Below are 21,327 nucleotides of genomic sequence, written 5' to 3'. Positions count from 1 at the left end.
GCGTCTATCAAAGCCGTTTGTCATCCGACGACTGAGATTTCACAAAATCCCTACTCCTCCAACGTTTACTCCCCAACGGTCAAAAATCTTAAAACAAAATTCCATCGTTAAGATGAATCACTTTCTCTTTCTCCATCTTCATCCCTTCATTTCTGTGATTTTCTGTCAACAAAGACCCTTCAAAGATTAACGTACAAGATAAGAGCACAAAGTGTAAAAAAGGAAACCAAATCTTGATCTCTATCAAAAGACGCCATTTCCTAGAATAATGAGTTTCCTTCAATACCCAGATGCAGCGAACGCACCAGAGCTCCAGGTATGGAACAATGCGGCATTTGACAACGGCGAATCAGAGGATTCAACTGGGATTAAATCCTCTTGGTGGACTCAATCTCTTGAATCTAATTGCAGTAAAGAGAATATGAGCCCTGTTTTTGAGAAATCCCCTGTTTCTCTCAAATCTTCGGTTTCTTCAATTTCTATCAAGCCTCTTAACTCCAACAGCGCCATCATCAACGCCCAAGTGAATCCACTGAAGCTTGCTTCAAAACCGGGTTTGGTGTCCAAGAATGTAAATCTTGAAGAAGAGAAAAATCGTGATGAGAAAAAGATCGATAAGGAGATAGAAGAGATTGAGAAGGAAATAAGCCGCCTATCATCAAGACTCGAAGCGCTGAGGCTTGAAAAAGCACAGGGAAGTCTGAAGAGTATTGAAAAGAGAGGAAGAGTTGTGCCTGCAAAATTCATGGTGCCAAAACAGACTGCAAAGATGGAAGAGGCATTGGTTTCAAGTGCAAAAACAAATATTAATCGAAGGGGAGTCAGTTTAGGGCCATCAGAGATCTTTTCTGGAGCTAAGTCTAGGTTATTGAATAAGCAAGAAATTACTCCTGTTTCTACACAGAATCGTAGAAAATCTTGTTTCTGGAAACTTGAAGAAATCGATGAATTAAAAGCAACCAAAGAAAGAGGAAAGAGCTCAAGTGTAAGTCCAAGATCACGCAAAACCATGCCCAAGATTCAAGCTCCAAAAATGGCGGCTACTACAGTTGGGCATAAAAAGTCAGTTAGGAAAGATGATGGTTTTCTTGCATTAATCCAACCCAAGACTCTATTCAAAGATGGAGAAAAATCAGTGCCAAACAAGAAATCAGTGAAAACTGGACGGGTTGTGCCAAGTAGGTATAATCAGATTGCAAGTAACCAGTCTAATGGGAATTTAACTGCTAGTGAGGCTCGAAAAAGGTCTCTTCCTGAGAGTGACAAGGAAGATGGAAATAAGAGGCGTGCTTCGCGAGGCAATGGAGTTAATCAGAGAAATGAGAGTGGAAAAGTGAAGAAGAAATGGGAAATCCCAAGTGAAGTAGTGATGTATAAAAGTGATGAGACAGTGGAGGAATCTCTGCCGGCACCACCTGTTTCTGTAATGGCTGATGTGTTACCAAAGATCAAGACTTTTCGATGTGTCAATGACACTCCTAGAGACTCTGGTGCTGCAAAAAGAGTGGCTGATTTGGTTGGGAGGAAGTCTTTCTTTTGCAGAGAAGACGAAGAGATAGCAGAGGACTTTGTTTGCCAGGCTCTGAATTTTGAAGAAGAAGACGAAGAAATGTGAAGAAATTTTAGCACTTCTTTAATTGCGTAACGATGAATGTTGAACAGCCATAACTCTTATTATGGGATGTTCTGGTCTGAACGGATTTTAAGTTGTCTAGTTATTTGATATTTCTGCTATGCAGTAATAGAATAAGTTTGCCTCTTGCCCGTGGTTGATCATAACTGTGATTTCAGCCTTCTTGGTAATGAGCTGTTATCAATTTGAGAACTTAAATTCTGCAATGATATGCTATCACTTGTTCCAATTTGTTGCTTTCTATTCTGATGTATAACAACAGTTTTCTTAGCCACACTTTTTGGCCACTATACAGAGTGGAAGGAATTGTAAGCATTTTGGTCTCATTTCTGTATAATGTTAATCATTAGGTAAATCAATTTTGCAGGAACTGAGTATATATAATTTTCAAAAGTCCAATCAATGAAGATGATTTTGATGTTTGGACAGGATTAAGAACAGCAACACTTTATAATGCGCGCCTTAATATAGTATAATCAAGGCATTTTGATGGTGGGGCTATGGGTGAAGATTGATAGTGGTAAAGCTCTTCTCTTTTGTTTCCAATTCTTCTCTTTTGTTTCCAATTCTGCAGGAACTAAACTTTACCATATTGGAAATCATAAATGCATCATACACTCATCTTTATGACCAGAAGATTCAGTATATATAAATCACATGCAAAAGTTATATTATTGAGTATTGGAAAATTGTAAATTTTGCGTTCTGCATATTAAAGCTTAGATCCAGCTGAAGAAACAGATAATACATTCTTGGAAGTCAAGAACATAGAAAGGTTTAACAATAAAAATTGAAGTGAATGATAATATTAAAAGGGAAACTGGAATTCAGGCTATTGTTCAGCATGCATAATAAGGGGAATTTATCAGGAAAAGCATTCCTCTGAGAATTTATTTTCTACTGAAGAAGATAGATATTGTAGCCAATACAGGAGAATCATAACAATGAAGACAACAAAACAAAACTAGAGATGCAAAAACAGAAAACATCTGCTCCAACCACTCTCAGATTTTACTTGAGTCCCTTCCAAATACGAACCTTCTGAACCAGTCAGTTATCACTAACATTCTTGTTCGCCAACTTACTAGCTTACTGCAAATTTGGGCAGAATATTAGATGATTACAACGCATTATATATATAGGGTGAAAAATGAAAAATCTGAAAAATTATACTACCTTGCATAGACAGAGTACCAGAGCCACCGAGTGCTATGACCAATGGACACCCAATCTCCTGGAAGTTGAGCTGCTGTTTGTTCTCCTCCTAGTGGAGCAAATTGTCCAAGGTGTTTGTACCTTATATTTCCATGTTTAATCAGTTTAGCAACTCCACATGACACATTTGGAATTTGATGCATAAATAAATTATTCTCTTGAAGATTTGGTAGGCTTTTAAAGAAGAGGAAAAAAGGGGAAAATTTGTTGAAATCATAGAGCAGTAAGTCTAGAATCTAGATTCCACTAAGTGATTGGCAGGAGATTGAGGCATCAGGAAAGATGTATCTGTGGAAAAGCTGGTTCATAGAGGGCCGTGATTTACCATTTTCTTCCTTACAAGTAGAAATCATCATATTGCATTAAATATTTTTCATAATAAGGAGGAGAAAAAAGAACGGTGGGAAGAACATCTTTTACCTAAAGGGATGAAACCTATGGCGGCCTGTTCCCCTGAATCTGAGAGGACCTTCAGGATTATCTTCACATTGCTCCATCCGATTAAAACAATTCGCAAGATATGCACCTTGTTGAGCAGCAACCTATATAAACCAGAATGAAAACAAGTACCAGCTTGAAAGATATCAAAAGCCAATAGACAATAGGGAAAGTAATTAAGTTTACCTGAGCAGTTGCTGGAAGATTTTTCATTTGAGAGTCCACTTCAGATAGAGACTGCTTAAACATTTCAATATCTATTTTCTTTTTGTCATTTCCTTGAGCCTGCTTGAGCAAATCATCAAAGTTTTTCAGTTTCTTCCTTTGCATATAAATATTCACTTGAGGGTATCTCTCACTAATGTGATCAACAACTTCCTTAAAGTCTCGGAGTTCTAGAACACCATTATTATTCTTGTCTGCCTTACTGAATATTGCTGCTATGTCTTCCTGATAAAGAGCAGATTAAAAAATATCAGTTATGGACATTACTAATCACATATTCTCCAATTATGATTTAATTATAAAGGCTCTTCCCATTATAGCCTTTTTCCCAGTAAAGCTATCTCAGAACCAATTTCTTTTCAGAATTTAGCTCTAACAAGCCAAGATAAAAGCAGCAATATTACAAAGACACAAAATTGTTAACTTGATTATTAGATGAATCAACAACCAACACCCACTTACCATTATCGTTCGTTGATTTATTGTGGCACAATCACCAAGAGCATATATGTCATCACATCCTTCAACCCTGAGCCATTCATCAGTGGCTAAAATGCGCCTGTTTCCCTGTGCTTAAGCGTTAGATGAATCCACAGTGGAATTAAGTCCTAACTCCAAGGTTTTGAAAGTGAAGAGGAGGGAATACTAGGATGCACATAGTCATAGAGTGACAAACCTGGCCAATTTGCTTCATAAACTCCCGAATGACAGGGTGAGTAGCAATACCTGTTGACCAAAGAACCATTCCATATGGCACCAAACTGGTTTGGCCAGTTTTTATATCTTTAGTAGAAATTTCCTTCTCAGAAACTTTTGTGACTAGTGACCCCGTCTTTACTTCAATTCCATCTCTATGAAACTTGCCTATAGCAAATTCACTGATCCTTGCATCAAACCTGCAATGCAGCAAGAAATTGAAAGCCCATTGTTATTAATTGAAACTGAAATTGAAATTGGAAGCCAGCCACCGACATGTTCAAAATGTGATCGCCCGCCTCAATAAGTGTAATTCTTAGGTAGTCATGAAGATAAGGATACAGCTGAACTAAATCTTCAACTGCATAATCATGAAGCTCTGCAGCATATTCCACACCTGTTGGACCACCGCCAACAACTACAAAATGCATGATATGTTTCTTCTCTTCTTCACTTAAATTGGGAAGACTTGCTCGCTCATAACAATCAATTATAGACCTACGGATCTTTTGAGCATCTTCTACTTCCTGCATTATGAATAACAACTTTACTTTATTTCTGACACAAGCTTGGCAACTTATTTTTATTCTATTCCACAAGGAAAAGAAAACTCATGTTACTTTCACAACACGTCTAAGCAAACAAATCAAAGAAACATCACCTTCAAGAAGTGAGCATATTCCAGAACACCAGGAGTATTAAAAGTATTTGAACAAGCTCCCATCGCCACCACTAAAATGTCATAATCCATTGTGAATTCTTCAGCATTTCTTGATCGACAATGAATTTTCTTTTTCACAGGATCAATCTTATAACACTCTGCTTCCTTGAATTCAACTTTAAAAGGTTTCTGCAAGACAGAAAAAATATTTACACCTGAAGAAAATTATAAATGTCCACATTGCATACATACCTTCTTAACAATATTACGAATGGGTTCAACAATGCTACGAGCTTCTACTGTTCCATTTGTAACACTTGGTAACAAAGGAGTAAATGCAAAATAGTTTCGAGGCGATACAATGTGAACGTCATAAGATGAGCTTTTCAAGTTCTTGAGAAAGCTGGTGCCAGCCCAACCAGTTCCAAGTACCACCACTTTCTTTTTCTTGAATTTAGCTTCACCAGACTCTGAAATTAAACTTTGTGATTGATTGGCATCAGAAAATGCCTGTAAACCTCCACCACTGCGAAAATGTGCAAGTCAACAATAACACCAAATTAATCAAATAACAGATTGAGTGAACTCCACAGATTTAAAGAAAAAAAAAAAGGAAAAATAACCCAAATAATAACCTGACACTGGACAGTACAAGAAGTTTAGATGCTGTTGGGTGATCATGAAAAGTTCTAAAGACTCTCTCAAAGAATGTAAAGCCTCTCATTGTGTAAAACCTACTTGCTCTATTCTCTTTCAGAAAGGAAAAATCTAATTTTCTTGTTTTTGATGTAGGCAGATGGAAACTCGGTTGGTTTGCAAAATAATAGGGAGTTTCTATTTGGTAGTTCAGAGATCCCAAAAATGGGAGCTTTCAGTTTCTAAAGAGCAGAAGCAAAACGTGAAACTATTAACTGTCAGACTTGGTAGCATATATTTCCTACAATTACGGATTCATATTGTTTTTTGTTTTTTCATTGTCACACAGTAATTTGCAGTGTCGGAGATTTCTTTTACAACCATTACAATTGAAATTTTATGCGGAAATAATTTTTCAAAGTGTCGATTTTCCTCATTTAGTCCTTTTTTTTTTCCTTTTTCCCTTTTGCAATATTAACCTGTTAGGGGAGGTTGTTTGGTATCTTTATTTATCACATTGGTTTTTGGATTTTGTTTTCTTGTACTAAAATTATGATATAGGAAAACAGAACCACCAAAAAAATGGTAATGGTTTTCCATTATTGGATCAACATATTCTCGTCCTATAAATGTATTTCAATAACAGAACATTCTTGAGTAATTCAGAAACAAAAACCAAAAACCAAAAACCAAAACATAAGAAAAAATATCCCAAGGCGGCCTCATCACAATGATAATATGCACATCAAAGACTCAAGTGCACAAGCAAAGAGATAGTTCTCTGTATTTACAAAATAAAACCATACACGATAGTTAGGTAAGATACAAATCATAGATGGTACATGATTAGATGTTCACGCCCAATAACAGCGCAATCAGTGTGCCTGCCTCCAGGTAAACACCAATTTAATGCCTCAAATACGGCTTGAATCTCTTCTAAAAATGAATCTCCGAGTCCAATCGGAGACCACCAACACCCTCGTACGCCAGCTAACTTGCTTGCTGAATCAATTAAGCTATGTTAGATCCAAATCATGGAAGCAGAGATTAAAAGCTCACTCACTCAATAATCATGGATGATTACCTTGCATATACAGAATACCAGAGCCACTGGGTGCTGTGACCCATGGAAACACTATCTCCAGGCAGTTCTGCAGCAGCCTGCTCTCCTCCCAAAGGAGCAAATTGCCCAAAATGTTTGTACCTTCCAGTTCCAAGTTTAGAGCATGACAAGATCAGCAGGGGCAAAAGAAAAGAAATGAGACAGCTAATTTGACAAAAAGTACCACTATCAATTGCAATCCTTCATTGTAGAGATTGAAATTTTCCTATCATGAACAAATTCTTTATTTGTCTGGAACAACGAAAAATAATTCTAAAATGGTTTCAGTTAAAAGTGTATCCGTAGCACAATAACATGGTAAAAGTTATGCATGTTGATGTAGAGAAACCATTTAAGAAAAGAGTATAGAAATACACAAACAGATATTGCACAAGAAAGAAAATAAATCGGGTTTTGATGTCCTTGTACAGAGCATAATAACGTATACAAGAGAAAAGAACACTTAAAGCATTTTTACATACGCAAAAGGTCGGAACTGATGACGCCCAGAACTTCTAAAACGTCGAGGACCTTCAGGATTATGTTTGCTCTCCTCCATACGGTTGAAGCACCTGGAAAGATATGTACCTTGCTGAGCAGCAACCTGAAAATATATGGAAAAGGAAGGTGGAAAATGTTTCTTGTACCATTTCTGACAGCAAAAGCAACAGACTCCCATTTAAGCAATCTCCAGCCACTAGATGAAAGGCAAATACCTGCGCAGTTGCTGGTAAGCTTTTAGTTAGTGAATCCACATGAGCAAGGACTTGCTTAAAACCTTCAATATCCACTTCCTTTCGGTCTTTACCTTCAGGATCTTTCAACAAATCTGCTACATCTCTCAGATGCTTGTTTCTTAAATAAAGTCCCAGTTGAGGGTATCTTATGAGGACATCATCCATTACATCTTGGAATTCTTGAACAGTTAAGGTACCAGAATTGTCTTTGTCTGCAGCCTTAAAAATGGCTCCAATATCTTCCTAAAAACACGTTATTGTTCCAAAATGTAAATGCTATTCAAAATTTACAAGGAGAAATAAAACTATATTCAGAAAATTAAGAAATTGATCAAACCAAAAAATAATTGGTAAAGGAAAAATATGTTCATGAAACATTTTCTATAACTATTATTAAGGAAGCCATAAATTATGTTTGTACTTTTCTCCTTCTTTAACAAAATGATTAACATTAATGACATACTTCACAGCTTAAGGTACAGCATATTCTTAGTCTTGATAAGTGTATTTGAAAGCATATTTCCAAAGTTGATTGAGAGCTAATTACTTTAACCAAAAAATTCATCCATTAGTGCTACATGACATAGTTATAATTGTATGCTAAATTTCCTCTTTTTTAAAATGGAGCAAAGATCTCTTTTGCATAATTCAGACCCTATATGCACTATTCTGTGACAATGTCTATTGGCTGCAGATTTCACTATTGAGCTTTTAACAGAAAATGCAAGACAAGTTAATGTTGCCTCGACCAAGTTGCTCGCCACTAATCAAGTTCTGATGCAGAGTGCCTGATAATTAATAAATCAAGCACTGGAAAGGAAATGCAAAAACCAAATTAACCTGCTATAAGCTTCACATACCATGATCTTCCGTTGATCTATTGTAGCACAATCTCCAAGTGCATACACATTTTCACTTCCCTTTACTCGTAGCCATTCATCAGTTGCCAAAACTCGTCTATTAGCCTATACAACAAAACTTATGGTATGATAGCTGATTGAGCAAAGATTAACAATGCATTCCAAAGATTCTTTATTAACTTTGAAAACCAAAAGCATAAATATTAAATTGTGCAAATCTGGTGACAAATATGAATTATAAGTCATTGTGGAACAAACCTGCCCAACTTGCTCCATGAAATCCCTCACAACTGGACGAGTACTTACACCAGTAGACCATACAACCAATCCATGTGGCACAGAGCAAACCTCTCCCTTCGGTTTGACCTTCATGGTGATTTCTTTATCAGATACACTAATAACTCGGCACCCTGTTTGAACTTCAATACCATCCCTTTGGAACTTTTGTTCAGCAAATGAACTGATTCTCTCATCAAACCTACATAGGTAGATTAACTAGAGTTTTAACATATTGCTCAAGGTGATTGTATTAACATTTAGAATAACTGACTAGGATACACAATGCCCATCCTACCACCACCTCCAACCAAACCCCCCCCCCCCCTTTCTTTCTTTCTCCCCTTTTCTCTTCTTCTTAGCATTCCATTAACTTATATTCAAAAGCATTATACAGATAGGATGCGAAAACTATACGCTTACATGTTCAAAATGTGATCACCAGATTGGATCACGGTTATTTTCACCAGATCTTTAACCATTGGATAAATGTTGACTAAATCTTCTTGGAGAAAGTCGTGCAGCTCTGCAGCAAACTCCACGCCAGTAGGACCTCCTCCAACAACTACAAAATGAAGGTTGATTCTACGCTCTTCTTCAGTTAGATTAGGGAGAACAGCCTTTTCAAAACAATCAATCACACTCCTGCGGAGCTGCTGAGCATCTTCCAAGTCCTGAATAAAATATCACAGCAGTCTCAAAGTTAGACTTGCACAAAACTTATGCTTGTGCAAGACTGGTTTAGAATTTAATGAAGTGCAAAATAGTGTCAATACAAAAAGACAACATAACAGATGCATGAAGCATTAAGTAGCAGCATCCCAATAATAAAGGCGGGCTAAAAATACTGCAAATCTCCATGCTATGCAAGTCAGTTTACCCTACCTTGAGAAAATGGCAGTTCTCCATGACACCGGGGGTGTTAAAAGTGTTTACTTGTGCTCCTACTGCTATAACCAAGTAGTCATATTCCAAAGAAAAATCTCCACTCCCAACTGCACTGTTCTCAAAATTAGACTTGCACAAAATTTTGTTGTTTGCAGCATCAACCTTAATGCATTCTGCCTCCCAAAATTGAATTTCTCCATTTCTCTGCTAGTAAAATGGAAAATTATAAGAAGAGAAACCTGGAAAAATAGAAATTTCTATGTATGTTTCGTACTGGCTCCACAGTGCTTCAAGCAAGAACAAAATGCATGTGTACACGCACAGAACCATCACACAATCAACTGTGGTTTTTCTTTTCTTCATCTACCTTCTTTATAATTTTACGAACTGGCTCAACGATGCTTCGAGCTTCAACTGTCCCACAGGTGACACTGGGTAACAGAGGGGTGAATGCAAAATAATTCCGGGGTGAAACAACCTGAACATCATATGAAGAAACATCCAGATTTTTAAGGAAACTAATACCAGCCCATCCTGTTCCAAGAACCACCACCCTCTTCTTTTTGCGCTCATCTTGATTAACTTCAGCAGCAGGAGTGCCAACTTCTGATTGTGACTCAGAATATGCCGCTACACCTCCACCGCTGCAATATATGACATCAAAGAATCCATATGATAAGCAATGATAACCCGTCTCAGTGAAATGAAAGGTTCAGAAGATGAACCCCCCCCCCCCCCAAAAAAAAAAAAAAAAAAAAAAAGAAAAGAAAGAAGTTCTTTTCTACATTTCTTCGAAATTTTCCACCTTTTATAGACCTCAAATGTTATACCAGACTCCTAAAGTGAAACGCTGAGAAAAACATGATAAGATATTCATAGAAATTGGACAGGACATGGTAGTTCAAAGGGTTGAATGGGCAAATATAAAAAGAAGTGCTCCAGAATCCCAGTTAAGGGTAAAAGGAAGATGCAAAATATTGAGGAAGAAGAAGGAACACCATATATCTTCGTCTCCATGAAAATGTTACGTGAAGATCTACCATTTGGATTACCCATCACGAAGAAAAACTAAATTGTAGAAATTTGAAATCATTGTACCCAAAAAAAGAAAAAAGTGAAGCCATCTGAAAATATAAAGTCAACCCAACTAAAGACTCATCTTTTTGCCGACGAAATCTGAATGCAAAAGAAAAAAGTGTCAAAATTATATTTCGTTTTCCATCCTTTAAGTGATTCTCTCTGAAATCAACCAAAGTTCTATCCTTTCTGAAATTACAAAGAGAAACCAATTTTCCACAGCTTTTCTTATTCTAATTTGTTTTTATGTCTCTCTGGCAGCTTGAGTTTCAAAAGAACTACAGAAACAAAAAGAAGCTAACTTGAGAGATTGAAGAGATTGAATTCCAGTTATATTGACCAATATATTTGTCCAACGGTTAATTCATCAGAGTTCTTAGCTACCTTAAGCGCCCGCAAGAAGTAGAAGATTTCTGAATCAATCAGTTAAGAATCCAAAGCAGAAAAGTAAAAACAGAGAAATGGAAGCAAAGCGAACCTAACAGTGAAGAGAACCAGAAGCTTAGAGTAGGTAGAGTAGCCATGGAAAACTTGTGATGCTCTCTTGAAGAAGGACACAACCGTCATTCCGAGGCAAAGACAGAGAGTTAATCTCCTATGTCGATCCGACAGAGAGGGAGAATTGACAGTAGAGTGGGGAGTAGATCAAGGATGGCTAATTTGCTACAGCACGTTTTAAGTCATCATTCATCTAATCCTTTTGAATTTGCTTTCACAATTACAGCAAACACGTGAACTTTTTGTTTTTTATTGAGTAAACGTTGACGTTTGATCCACGAACACCAAAGTAAATCCTTTGAGGTAATTTCTCAGTTCCAAGTCTTTACTATTTTACATTCGGTTCAATCAATTCACAAATTAAAGGATAATTTTCCATCTACATTAAAAGAAAATGGAGATCATTTTTCTAAAAAGAAGAGAATGCAAGTAAATAAAACAATGATCAAGAGAACAACTTAATTTACATAAGAAATTATTATGCAGTTCATTGTTTTGTTTGCATTTTTACTCGTGAAAATCACAATAAATGACAAACAAGTACTTCATATCTTATCATTTTAATTCGATACATCACTATAATTCGAAATTCACAAATCATTATCAGTTCTTTATTCATAAATCTTCGAACTTTACATTTTTGTACAATCTTTCGAGTTCTCATATTATACTATCTTTACAAGTAAATACAGAAAATACAGACTAAAACGTCAACAAACTTCAGTCCTCCATCAGAATTAGTCCAAGCTAAGGCTACTGGATTCGGAAATATCTGCAATCACAAAACAATGAACAATGAGAAACACTAGAGCCAATATACAGAAAGAGAACTATGAAAACAACAAAAAGACCAAATTTAGTGCTGTTATTTAACTCCTATCTCGTGGGCAGTTAAGAGATGAAGCTGATGACAACACACAATATCTGAGCTTTTCAGACCCTAATTCAATTCACAATGGAACAAGGGTATAGTTAAACTCAATTCAACAATAAAAAAATAGAAAACAAATTTAAAAAGTATATATATTAAAAAGTATAAATATGTATCAACAATCACTTAAATTTGCCTCAGCAAAATCCATTAATGTCATTGTAATGTAGCTACCACCAAGTAGGTTCTTCCTGACAAGCAGGAACTTGGCTTCACTACACCTACATGAGGGTGGATTAATTCATCATTGGCACCTTTACAAAAGAATGTTGTCAAATCAATATTCAACCTCATAGTTTTATATTAATATGAGGTACTCAAGAAAGATTATCCCAAAATACAGAGACTCGCACATCGAAATCTAACAATTTTTCTCATTATTTTTTAATAATCGCCAATTGAATATTTTGAAAATAAAAATCAGAAATTTTAGAAGGCTCAGAATCATAAACAGCTCTATCAATCAAGAATTTTCTGAAGCAGAACTGGCATTAAAGCTGGATACTAATCATCATAGCCATTCAACAAAAAATTGCTTGAAACAGAAAAAAGATGAATTATTTACAAGAAGAATAACTTGATTAAACTATTAATTGGCTCATATCAAGAAATTCAACCATATTTATTTTTCTGCTTCATCGATTACTCTCAGAAGCGCGGATAAATAATTAATCATCGCCAAAATACAACCAAAATACAACCAGGTCAGTGAACTTTTTAAGTACAAGGCCTAAAATAATAATCTTTATCAGTAGGTTTTTAAAAAGGAAGTGTAGCGAATGTTTTTAGAGGCAAAGCTATTCAATAAGACATACCCCCACGTTGAACACCGCAAAGCATCTCTATTTGCCTCTATGACTAGCCTTATTTCCAACAGTTTACATTGAAAACAAGCTTGAGGTGTGGAGAGGCACACCAAGGAAAAAATATTTTAGCAAACAGAAAGAGATATAACCGTTGATTTGACACAGATCGGCCCTAGAGAGAGAAAAGCCAAACTGCAACACTAAACGGCATCACTTTAGCACGTGCATTGGGGCTTTCATCGTCACTGATACATTCAGAGAAGCCCGGGAGGCATCGTGCAGAAACAACACAGATAATAAGCAGATAAAGTATAAGGCGAAATTCAGCGTTGCTTACCAACAATCAGCTTCCATCGTCGAGACTGCCATGAAACGAAGAAAGAGGTCTTGTGCTTATATAGAGACTGTGAAGCCTTAAAACCCTAATTTCTTATACGGGTTAGTTATTGGGTCGAAGAAAGTCTCTAGATTTTTTATGTAAATTTAGATGGGCCAAGGGCCCAGAGCAGTTAGATCCATAATTTAAAATCTGCTTGTGCTGTCGTTCGTAAGCAGCTTTAATTGAAACGTCTGTCGTTTTTCATGGACATTGGCTGGTGCATGGGAGTTAGACAACGGAATTTCCGCAGTCGTCGAACGACAAGTCATTGGTTTTTCCAACAAATCCGCTTTTAGTGCAGCACTCAACGCTGCAACTGGACTGAAAATGGCTAATTTTCTGTAGAACCATAGCCATGTCGATTCCAGTCGCCGCTCTCCCTTCGCCAACATTCAAAATTTCATCACTTTCTCGTTTCTCCACTCGACTACCTAACCAGGTCAATTCATTTCGTTCTTTACCGATCAAAATCGAACCCTTCAATCCAAAACTCACCCAGAAAAGATTTGGGCTTTTATACACTAGAAAGTTAGGGTTTTGTCTAAATGCAGCTGATAATGGAGAAGTAGAGAGCAAGAGTAGCGTTGATGACGATGGTGCTGAAAAGATGGCTCGAGGGGAGAGTACTATGCCTGATAGGTTCAGGTACCTGACTAAAGAAGCACCTGACCCTCCCGTTAGATGGCCTTGGTTTGTCGGTATGTTTTAACTCTCTTCAGATAAATATTTTATGATTTGAACAAGTTTACCTATAAATAGCTGATATTTGGTTGATGAAGCTTGAAAGGTTAAAATTGAATCGTTGCTAAAGCCCAAGCTTTTTCTTTTATGTACTATACAACACAAAACATCAACAACGTCCTTTGATTGTCTTAGATATTTTTCAAATGAAAGATCCCAATAGTTCAATCCTTTGTTTCTATTAAAGTACATCAAGATGGATGACATCTGATATCCAGATAAAGGGAGGGGAATGTTTTTGTTTTGGCAGTATGACATCTGAAATTTATAACCGAGAAATGTTTTTATGTTTATTTTCAATCATTTGGAAGCTTACTTATCAAATATTTATCAGGAGAGTATTTGCTAGTAAACTAGATTAATTTGATCTACTGTTTTATGCTTTAAGATGTGTTGCTTGGAGATGGAAACCATCTTCACTCTGTGGTTTGTTCCAGGCTCCCAGCTCTTGTGTAAGACTATGCATGGCTGGATTATGATAGAGCGGGGAGGAATGTGAAGAAATTAACTTTTTCCATTTATTATTCTTTCAATTTTCATTCTGACTATTATTTTTTTTTTGAAATAGTTATTCCTACAACAACAGAATGTTTGTCAACTTAATTCTTTTCATTTGCAATTAACTTGCAGCACTAGGTTTCCTTGTTTATGCATGGAGGGCAGTCTTATTGGAACTAGCTAACTGGAAAAAGTCCGTACAAGCAGTTATTAGTTTTGTGGGATACCTCCTGAAACTTCTGTTAGCTGTTATCTTCCATTTCATCGGGGATCCAATCACTTCATTGATCAAATGCATAGAGACTTTGGTCTATGCTATTCGGGCCTACTATTCTGGGATAGTGGCTTATGCTCCTGTTCCCGAATTGACTATGATTATTGTGCTTGCATCAGCAGTTTTTGCTATTGCAGAAGCTGCTGTTCCAAATTCCATAACCAGCCAACCATATCTTCTCACATTATCCGGCCTGATTGGCTATGCAGCGGTGAAGAACTACATCTCTGAGCCATTCTTCTGGACACTTCTTGTTGGTCTGTATGCTTTTTCACGACTTATTAAAAAGAGAGATCATGTTACATCTGCTTTGCCTGCTGCTGCTGTATTGGCTGCCATTGGTGAACCATGGGTTCGAGTTTTGGTGATACTTTCTTATTTGGCTCTGGCTATTTCTCACAATTCAAGGAAAATTTCTGATGGAAAGGAAGAAGTTGAAACTATGGCAACAGGTCAAAGGGTTCCAGTACCATTGTTATGTGCAGCCTTAGCCATTGGAATTCGTCTTGCTGCTAAGTGGGCTGGCTACCGGCATTTGACATGGATGGTAACATAAAGTTAAAGAATTGTATGAAATTCATATGATTTCGTCAGTTGATTCGAGACACAATACTTTCAACAGGGACATTGTGATCTCCTATTTTGCTGGTTGGCATCTTTTTTGTTAGGTTTTTCCAGTATTGCATTTGTTTTAAAATAACAGTATAATTGCAAGAACCGATAAAGAAGTGCTGTATATTGCAAAAGTGGTCAATTAGGTTTGAATATTTTTGTTTTTTGTTTACTGAATCTAGCTTCATGTTAATATCTACAGAACTATAATGCAAAGTTATTGAGCATTTTGTTTCATGTAGCAAGTTTATATAATTCTTGTTAGCTGTCTGTAATCCATTACATTCGAAAGTTTCTGTGTATAAGTGTTCATAATCCATCCATTTGATGAGGTAGTAATGAATATTATTTATGAAGTATTTTTAAGTGACAGTGACAAATTGAAGTATAGTGCATTAAGGACATAGTTTGACAGACAAGTCAAAATCCAGTGACTGTGCATGCATTTTTTTTTTCCCCCAAGAATCATGTCTAAAATGAATGCAATTTCTGTATCGATGTTCTTGTTGACTAAGAGCAATTATTTTTTATGGAATCATGAAAGATTTTCGCTTGTGATCTCAAAGATTAATTTGAATATTGCTGTTTTTGTTTTTCAGGAGTTGAAGTGTTAATAGATTTATTATTATTGAAACAATCAAGATAAGAAAAAAAAAAAAAAAACCTACTTGACTATAATAGCTAATTAAATTTAAAAATAAAATCTAAATTAATGATACCATCAAATGATAAAATTTCGTTATGCAAATTTTGAAATATCTTTTCATATGGAGTATAGATTTGCTTTAAACAGAGCTAATTCTTGATTTTCTTTTGATCTTTTTTGGATCAAGAATAGGAGCAGACTCTTCTTTCCTTCCTTTTAAGTTTTTTTGGTTCATTTTTGGTCAAAAAACATGGGCTAAACAAAAATTTAATGCAACTTATGCAAGGGCACATTAAAAAAAGTTAAATAAAAATTATATTTTAACTATATTAATTATGTATTTTTTTAAAACTGTGTATAACATAATTAATATACTAAGTAGGTCCCATGAAAGTAAAAGGCCAAGATGTCTCTGTTGCCGACAAATCAAGATCAGGGCCACTCACTCAAAAGCATCAAAGAAAATGAAATACCCAAAAAAGAATTTAGTTATTAAAAAAAATACCAAAATCAAAAACCTCAAAGCTCTCTCTCCCTCTCTCCTCTGCTCTCTCTGTCTCTCTCTTTTCCGTTTGACTCCATAACTATTTTAACTGTATCTCATTGAAACAACCACTCTGCGTCACTTCCATTTTAACATTCAAAACTCTTTAATTGACTCCAAAACCAAAAAAAACCCATCTTCCATTTGATCTGATAACACAATTCTGTTGTACTTCCGGGAGAGAAATTTGAACTTTCTCTCGAAACAAATATAAAGCTGGAATTTTGCCGAAGCTGGATTGGAGGATGAGGCGGAGACCAATGGATTTTCGAAGGCCGGTTAGGCGGAGATTGTCCAATGTGGTGTGGTGGACACTTTGTGGTATAGTGGTTTTGATCTTTATTATCATTTTTAGCAAAGAGGGTCAGATTGAATCCAAACGCGTCCATACCAAGGTAAAGTTCTCTTTTTTCATGATGATTTTCAGTTTTTGAATTGTGAGCTTTGCTGCGTCAAAATTTGGGGGAATCAAAGGGAATCTGTGGTTTGAACTCTGGGATTTTTGTTGTTTAGGATTTGATGAAACGAATGCACTTAATTCGGTTTGTACTTGTTGTTATTGGGGTAACGGAGATCTTGATTTGCTGGAATTATAGCTGTAGTATAACTACAGCTGGAAATTTAATATTTGAAAGTTCTTGAAATATTGGGTTTATCTTAAAGTTTAATAAAATATTGTTTGATCTATGATTTTGCTTGAGCAAGTTGGAGCAAGAAATCAAAGCATTGCACTAGTGATTAGGACTCGTACAATTGTTTTGAATCATTAGCTTGCCAATAGATCTGTTTCTCTGAGTACGATTACTCGAGGGTCCATGATGGCACAATATTATTTTCATTATTTGTTTGGTTAAATATCAATTAAATTTGAAACGACTAGTCCATTGTTGTGGGTGTTTTGCTGAATTTAGAGACTCCAATTGATCCCTTGGGCGTTTAGGATTCAGGTTCTGGACTTGTTTTAGAAGTGTTTCTATGGTTTAGATTTAAGCAAGTAAATGCTTCATTTTTAAGGTTAGCATATAGGCCATGCTTGCTTCAAAATTGTGAGTGCAATTAGAGGCAGCAAGTTTTTTTGAGTATCTTGCAATAATAATCTGGGAGGGGGAAAACGCTGTGGATGTACTTGGATCATTTAGGTGATGAATCATTTATAAAGAAGATAAAATCCCACAAGGTGCCTTGAAGTATTGGAGCAAGAAAATGTTGCTCACAGCAGGTTTATATTCAAACTTTTTATGTTGAAATCATATTTGGCTGGATATAAGCATCTAAGAAGCTTAAACATGACAATAGGTGGTTCATTAATATACCCATTCTTGTTGGAAGAGGGTATTGCAATAAGAGCAGCAACTAAAATGTATTCTTAGCAGATTCATGGGTGATGTTCTGAAACATATATAACCTGATTAAAAGAGAAGTGAAGAAAGTCTTTCAGTCAACGTGATTGTGGCTAGTTGAAATTAGGTAAATATGGTTGAAGAAAATGATATGTGCGTTTAAATTTGAAAGTACAAGGTCTGAGAAAGTGTATTTTTGACTTACAGATAATAGCTATTAAAGTTTTCTCATTTTATTTGTGCATATAGGCTTCTCAGTGCAAAAAACTTAATTAGACATGAGAGACTTATGTGGTAATAGAACTATCTTTCTTTCTACTCTAAGGGACATATAATTTGGGGCTGGGCAACAGAGTTATTATTCTGAAGCATCAAAGACTCGTCGCGTGTATAATATGATTGTTGAGGTTTTCTCATGCTTCCTTGTGTTCATGAGATTTTAGAGTGCTATAAATGGCCTTGGCTTTTGTGTAAGAAGATAGATTTTTGGAACTGCTGTTAGCTATATACGAATTCTTCAAATATTCATGATGCGAACTAACGTTACGGAAGCAAGTGTCTTTGTGATTGCAATCATATTTTCTCATGCCTGATGGCTATGGCAAACTTTGTAAGCATATGTCTGAGTAGATAGGATTGTTGAATTGCTGCAAGTGGTGGACTATCACTTAAAATGCTCTTTTTTGAACTTAAAATGCTCTTTTTTGAACTTAAATATCGGAAGTCAAGCATTTGCATTAGGTGTATAGTATTATTTTTTTTCTTTTTTTTTTTTTGAAATTTAAGCTATAAAATAGCTGATTGTCTAATAACTTCAAGCATATGGAGGCATCTTAGTTGGATCACTTGTAGTGCAAATAAAATTCTCAAGGATCAAACTTGAATCATGGTTGTAAGTTGCTGAGTTATTATATTAATTTTGATTCAACTATTTTAGAAAGAAGTGTGTTTTTTAGTTCCTTTGTTCATCTAAGGATCAGTACATTTTGTCAGTGTCTACCCTCAAATTCTTATTGCACCTGAGAGAGGGAGATGTAAATGTCCTATTTTGAGATTTGCAAAAAGTATACAGTGTGATTTAAGCATCAATGACTCTCCTTAGTGGCTTAAAGCTATTATTATATGAAGTCTCATGTTAGAGGTGAGGCAGAACGTGCTCTCTTTCAGCACTGATCTAATTTTCCTAGTAAGAAAAAGAAAAAGGATAAGAACTTCTAGGTGGTTTTGAAATCAAGTTAACTAACTATTCCATGAGCAAATCTGATAATTACTGTTGTGTTCATGATTTAGAAGTTCAACTAATCATTGTAAGCCAACACCTCTCTTTGAGCTATGCCGTAATTGTGTAACATATATCATTCCAAGCAGCATGTTTCCTTTTTCTACCCAAAGCACGATAGCATACCAATATTATGTTGAAAAATACTATTTTCGTTCTTTATTATTCATTTATTCATTTGGTGCACAATAATGTTTGAATTGCTGAATTTTATGTTTCAAGTTGAAAATTGTTCATGACTTAAATACATAATCCATATGATAAGCATTAGTATCCTGCTTCTTTATTGCTCAGCGTGATCTGGGTTCACAGTTAACTTCTGTGCATTTCCCAATTTGATGGTGATAATAATTCTGTTGCCCCTGTTTTTTCCTTTATTTGTTTCCTGTGTTATATTGTCTCTACGCAAAACTAAAATGCTAGTGCTTCTTTACCTGTTCAGCAAAAACCTTACAGTCATGACAGAATTATGGAAGGACTAAACATTACTGATGAAATGCTGAGCCCCAACTCAGTCACCAGACAACTTAGTGACCAAATCTCTCTTGCAAAGTCTTTTGTTGTGATTGCAAAAGAAAGCAACAATCTGCAATTTGCTTGGGAATTAAGTGCCCAAATCCGGAATTCACAGGTCCTGCTTTCTAATGCTGCGACAAGACGTGCTCCATTAACAACCAGAGAATCAGAAACTGCAATCCGTGATATGGCGCTTTTGCTCTACCAAGCCCAACAGCTTCATTATGATAGTGCAACTATGATAATGAGACTGAAAGCCAAATTCCAAGCTCTTGAAGAACAAATGAGTTCTGTGACTGAAAAAAGTTCGAAGTATGGACAAATAGCTGCTGAGGAAGTTCCAAAAGGTCTTTACTGCCTTGGAATTCGACTAACCACTGAATGGTTTGGAAATTTAAATGTCCAGAGGAAAATCAAGGAAAGAGCGCACATGGAATCAAAACTGAGAGATAACAATCTCTATCATTTTTGTGTCTTCTCCGACAACATCCTTGCAACTTCAGTTGTAGTCAATTCAACTGCATTAAATTCCAAAAATCCAAATATGGTTGTCTTTCATCTTGTAACTGATGAAATAAATTATGCTGCCATGAAGGCTTGGTTTGCCATGAACAATTTTAGAGGAGTGACTGTTGAGGTTCAAAAGTTTGAAGACTTTAAGTGGTTGAATGCTTCTTATGTTCCAGTTCTTAAGCAGCTTCAAGACTCTGAAACTCAAAGCTATTACTTTTCAGGCCACACTGATGATGGCCGGACTCCAATCAAGTTTCGGAACCCAAAATACTTGTCTATGCTAAATCACCTCAGATTTTATATTCCTGAAGTTTTTCCTGCCCTAAAGAAGGTTGTATTTCTTGATGATGATGTAGTGGTTCAGAAGGATTTGTCAGCTCTATTTTCAATTGATTTGAATGGCAATGTCAATGGAGCAGTCGAGACCTGCATGGAGACATTTCACCGGTATCATAAGTACCTGAATTATTCTCACCCTCTCATACGAGAGCATTTTGATCCTGATGCATGTGGTTGGGCATTCGGGATGAATATATTTGATTTGGTTGAGTGGAGGAAAAGAAATGTAACCAACATCTACCATTATTGGCAAGAAAGGAATGTAGACCGGACACTTTGGAAACTTGGGACTTTGCCGCCCGGACTTTTGACTTTCTATGGGTTGACAGAGCCTTTAGATCCCTCATGGCATGTGTTGGGTTTAGGGTACACAAATGTTGATCCTCACTTGATCGAGAAGGGGGCAGTGTTGCACTACAATGGAAACTCAAAGCCATGGTTGAAGATTGGCATGGAAAAGTACAAGCCTCTATGGGAGAAGTACGTAGATTACTCTCATCCTCTATTGCAACAGTGCAATTTTCACTGATTCCGGACAAGGGAAGCTACAGATTTCCCCTGGTGCATAAGAGTATCCAAATTTTGGGAGTCAAAGTATGCTTGGACAGTTTTTACAAGATCAAGCATGGCTGGTGGTTGTAAAAGTCCCTGTTGTAGCAAATTTCACAATTATTGAGGATTCTCTATTGACCAAGATTTTTTAGTCTATACTTTTGTAGACTTGAGTTGTAGCCAATCTTCTTTTCACTTATGTTGCTTAGCTTCTATCAAAGTTTACTCTTCTTGACATATATGGATGTTGCAAAATTGTTCAACGTAAGTGTCAAGTTCTTTTTTATGATGTTCAGCAAACACATGTATTTTTTCAGCCAGAAATAGAAAATGGGTTTTCATGGGATACTTCTTTGCTATATATAACAATAGCTCTCACAAACCCTGCCTTGCAAGAATACATTAACTAGAGATG

The 21,327-nt window shown here is 36.1% G+C and overlaps 5 protein-coding genes and 5 non-coding genes across 13 annotated transcripts; 3 read left to right on the top strand and 7 right to left on the bottom strand.

The window, feature by feature from the left end:
• Nucleotides 1-86: 86 nt before the first annotated feature.
• Nucleotides 87-1,948, top strand: LOC105647000 (uncharacterized). Its single transcript, XM_012232969.4, has one exon. The coding sequence runs from the start codon at nucleotides 269-271 to the stop codon at nucleotides 1,613-1,615; it is 1,347 nt and encodes a 448-aa protein (XP_012088359.1). The 5' UTR covers nucleotides 87-268; the 3' UTR covers nucleotides 1,616-1,948.
• Nucleotides 1,949-2,494: 546 nt separating this feature from the next.
• Nucleotides 2,495-5,742, bottom strand: LOC105646999 (external alternative NAD(P)H-ubiquinone oxidoreductase B3, mitochondrial). Its single transcript, XM_012232968.4, has 10 exons — nucleotides 5,504-5,742; nucleotides 5,121-5,394; nucleotides 4,869-5,057; nucleotides 4,484-4,734; nucleotides 4,188-4,407; nucleotides 3,974-4,078; nucleotides 3,473-3,736; nucleotides 3,269-3,390; nucleotides 2,810-2,929; nucleotides 2,495-2,725 (listed from the first exon to the last, which is right to left on the bottom strand). Exons 1-10 carry the CDS (start codon nucleotides 5,590-5,592, stop codon nucleotides 2,638-2,640), a joined length of 1,722 nt encoding a protein of 573 aa, XP_012088358.1. The 5' UTR covers nucleotides 5,593-5,742; the 3' UTR covers nucleotides 2,495-2,637.
• Nucleotides 5,743-6,201: 459 nt separating this feature from the next.
• On the bottom strand, nucleotides 6,202-11,159 carry LOC105646997 (external alternative NAD(P)H-ubiquinone oxidoreductase B1, mitochondrial). Of its 4 annotated transcripts, none has more exons than XM_012232967.3 (11): nucleotides 10,923-11,159; nucleotides 9,735-10,011; nucleotides 9,365-9,571; nucleotides 8,903-9,153; nucleotides 8,462-8,681; nucleotides 8,204-8,308; nucleotides 7,415-7,586; nucleotides 7,323-7,333; nucleotides 7,089-7,210; nucleotides 6,589-6,708; nucleotides 6,202-6,506 (listed from the first exon to the last, which is right to left on the bottom strand). In XM_012232967.3, the coding sequence occupies exons 1-11, from the start codon at nucleotides 11,009-11,011 to the stop codon at nucleotides 6,419-6,421; spliced, it is 1,662 nt and encodes a 553-aa protein (XP_012088357.1). In that variant the 5' UTR covers nucleotides 11,012-11,159; the 3' UTR covers nucleotides 6,202-6,418. The 4 variants fall into 4 exon arrangements, 3 of the variants coding, with proteins under 3 accessions (XP_012088357.1, XP_020540105.1, XP_012088356.1); XM_020684446.2 differs by lacking the exon at nucleotides 7,323-7,333 and adding an exon at nucleotides 7,254-7,322 and having other exon boundaries at nucleotides 7,089-7,178; XM_012232966.3 differs by having other exon boundaries at nucleotides 7,323-7,586.
• Nucleotides 11,160-11,794: 635 nt separating this feature from the next.
• On the bottom strand, nucleotides 11,795-11,901 carry LOC119369532 (small nucleolar RNA snoR97). Its single transcript, XR_005177065.1, has one exon. It is a non-coding gene; the product is annotated as a small nucleolar RNA snoR97 (small nucleolar RNA).
• A 106-nt stretch (nucleotides 11,902-12,007) lies between these two features.
• LOC119369540 (small nucleolar RNA Z278) lies at nucleotides 12,008-12,125 on the bottom strand. The gene has a single exon (XR_005177074.1). It is a non-coding gene; the product is annotated as a small nucleolar RNA Z278 (small nucleolar RNA).
• A 179-nt stretch (nucleotides 12,126-12,304) lies between these two features.
• On the bottom strand, nucleotides 12,305-12,396 carry LOC119369530 (small nucleolar RNA Z223). Its single transcript, XR_005177063.1, has one exon. It is a non-coding gene; the product is annotated as a small nucleolar RNA Z223 (small nucleolar RNA).
• A 71-nt stretch (nucleotides 12,397-12,467) lies between these two features.
• On the bottom strand, nucleotides 12,468-12,554 carry LOC119369533 (small nucleolar RNA U36a). Its single transcript, XR_005177066.1, has one exon. It is a non-coding gene; the product is annotated as a small nucleolar RNA U36a (small nucleolar RNA).
• A 265-nt stretch (nucleotides 12,555-12,819) lies between these two features.
• LOC119369534 (small nucleolar RNA snoR134) lies at nucleotides 12,820-12,961 on the bottom strand. The gene has a single exon (XR_005177068.1). It is a non-coding gene; the product is annotated as a small nucleolar RNA snoR134 (small nucleolar RNA).
• Nucleotides 12,962-13,305: 344 nt separating this feature from the next.
• EMB1923 (embryo defective 1923) lies at nucleotides 13,306-15,420 on the top strand. Its single transcript, XM_012232964.4, has 2 exons — nucleotides 13,306-13,756; nucleotides 14,430-15,420. Exons 1-2 carry the CDS (start codon nucleotides 13,414-13,416, stop codon nucleotides 15,125-15,127), a joined length of 1,041 nt encoding a protein of 346 aa, XP_012088354.1. The 5' UTR covers nucleotides 13,306-13,413; the 3' UTR covers nucleotides 15,128-15,420.
• Nucleotides 15,421-16,312: 892 nt separating this feature from the next.
• GAUT10 (galacturonosyltransferase 10) lies at nucleotides 16,313-21,258 on the top strand. Its single transcript, XM_012232963.4, has 2 exons — nucleotides 16,313-16,768; nucleotides 19,435-21,258. The coding sequence occupies exons 1-2, from the start codon at nucleotides 16,619-16,621 to the stop codon at nucleotides 20,887-20,889; spliced, it is 1,605 nt and encodes a 534-aa protein (XP_012088353.1). The 5' UTR covers nucleotides 16,313-16,618; the 3' UTR covers nucleotides 20,890-21,258.
• Nucleotides 21,259-21,327: the final 69 nt, after the last annotated feature.

Source organism: Jatropha curcas, chromosome 3, assembly GCF_041381405.1.
Source record: "Jatropha curcas cultivar XTBG-Jc1 chromosome 3, XTBG_Jcur_1.0, whole genome shotgun sequence".
Taxonomy (NCBI): domain Eukaryota; kingdom Viridiplantae; phylum Streptophyta; class Magnoliopsida; order Malpighiales; family Euphorbiaceae; genus Jatropha; species Jatropha curcas.
Note: the sequence above shows the minus strand (reverse complement) of the source record. Positions and strands in the feature narration are given on the sequence as shown.

Bases quoted from the DNA above. Each gene is read 5' to 3' on its own strand.
- EMB1923 (XM_012232964.4), top strand. From the start codon at position 13,414: ATGTCGATTCCAGTCGCCGCTCTCCCTTCGCCAACATTCAAAATTTCA. The intron at 13,757-14,429 runs GTATGTTTTAAC...ATTAACTTGCAG, and splicing joins TAGATGGCCTTGGTTTGTCG to CACTAGGTTTCCTTGTTTAT.
- LOC105646997 (XM_020684446.2), bottom strand. From the start codon at position 11,011: ATGACGGTTGTGTCCTTCTTCAAGAGAGCATCACAAGTTTTCCATGGC. The intron at 9,572-9,734 runs GTAGATGAAGAA...TTTTACTAGCAG, and splicing joins TTCGTAAAATTATAAAGAAG to AGAAATGGAGAAATTCAATT. The intron at 7,179-7,253 runs GTACAAGAAACA...ATATCTTTCCAG, and splicing joins TGCTTTTGCTGTCAGAAATG to GTGCTTCAACCGTATGGAGG.
- LOC105646999 (XM_012232968.4), bottom strand. From the start codon at position 5,592: ATGAGAGGCTTTACATTCTTTGAGAGAGTCTTTAGAACTTTTCATGAT. The intron at 5,058-5,120 runs GTATGTATGCAA...TCTGTCTTGCAG, and splicing joins TTCGTAATATTGTTAAGAAG to AAACCTTTTAAAGTTGAATT. The intron at 4,079-4,187 runs GTTTGTCACTCT...GCTTAAGCACAG, and splicing joins TTATGAAGCAAATTGGCCAG to GGAAACAGGCGCATTTTAGC.
- LOC105647000 (XM_012232969.4), top strand. From the start codon at position 269: ATGAGTTTCCTTCAATACCCAGATGCAGCGAACGCACCAGAGCTCCAG.
- GAUT10 (XM_012232963.4), top strand. From the start codon at position 16,619: ATGAGGCGGAGACCAATGGATTTTCGAAGGCCGGTTAGGCGGAGATTG. The intron at 16,769-19,434 runs GTAAAGTTCTCT...TTACCTGTTCAG, and splicing joins CCAAACGCGTCCATACCAAG to CAAAAACCTTACAGTCATGA.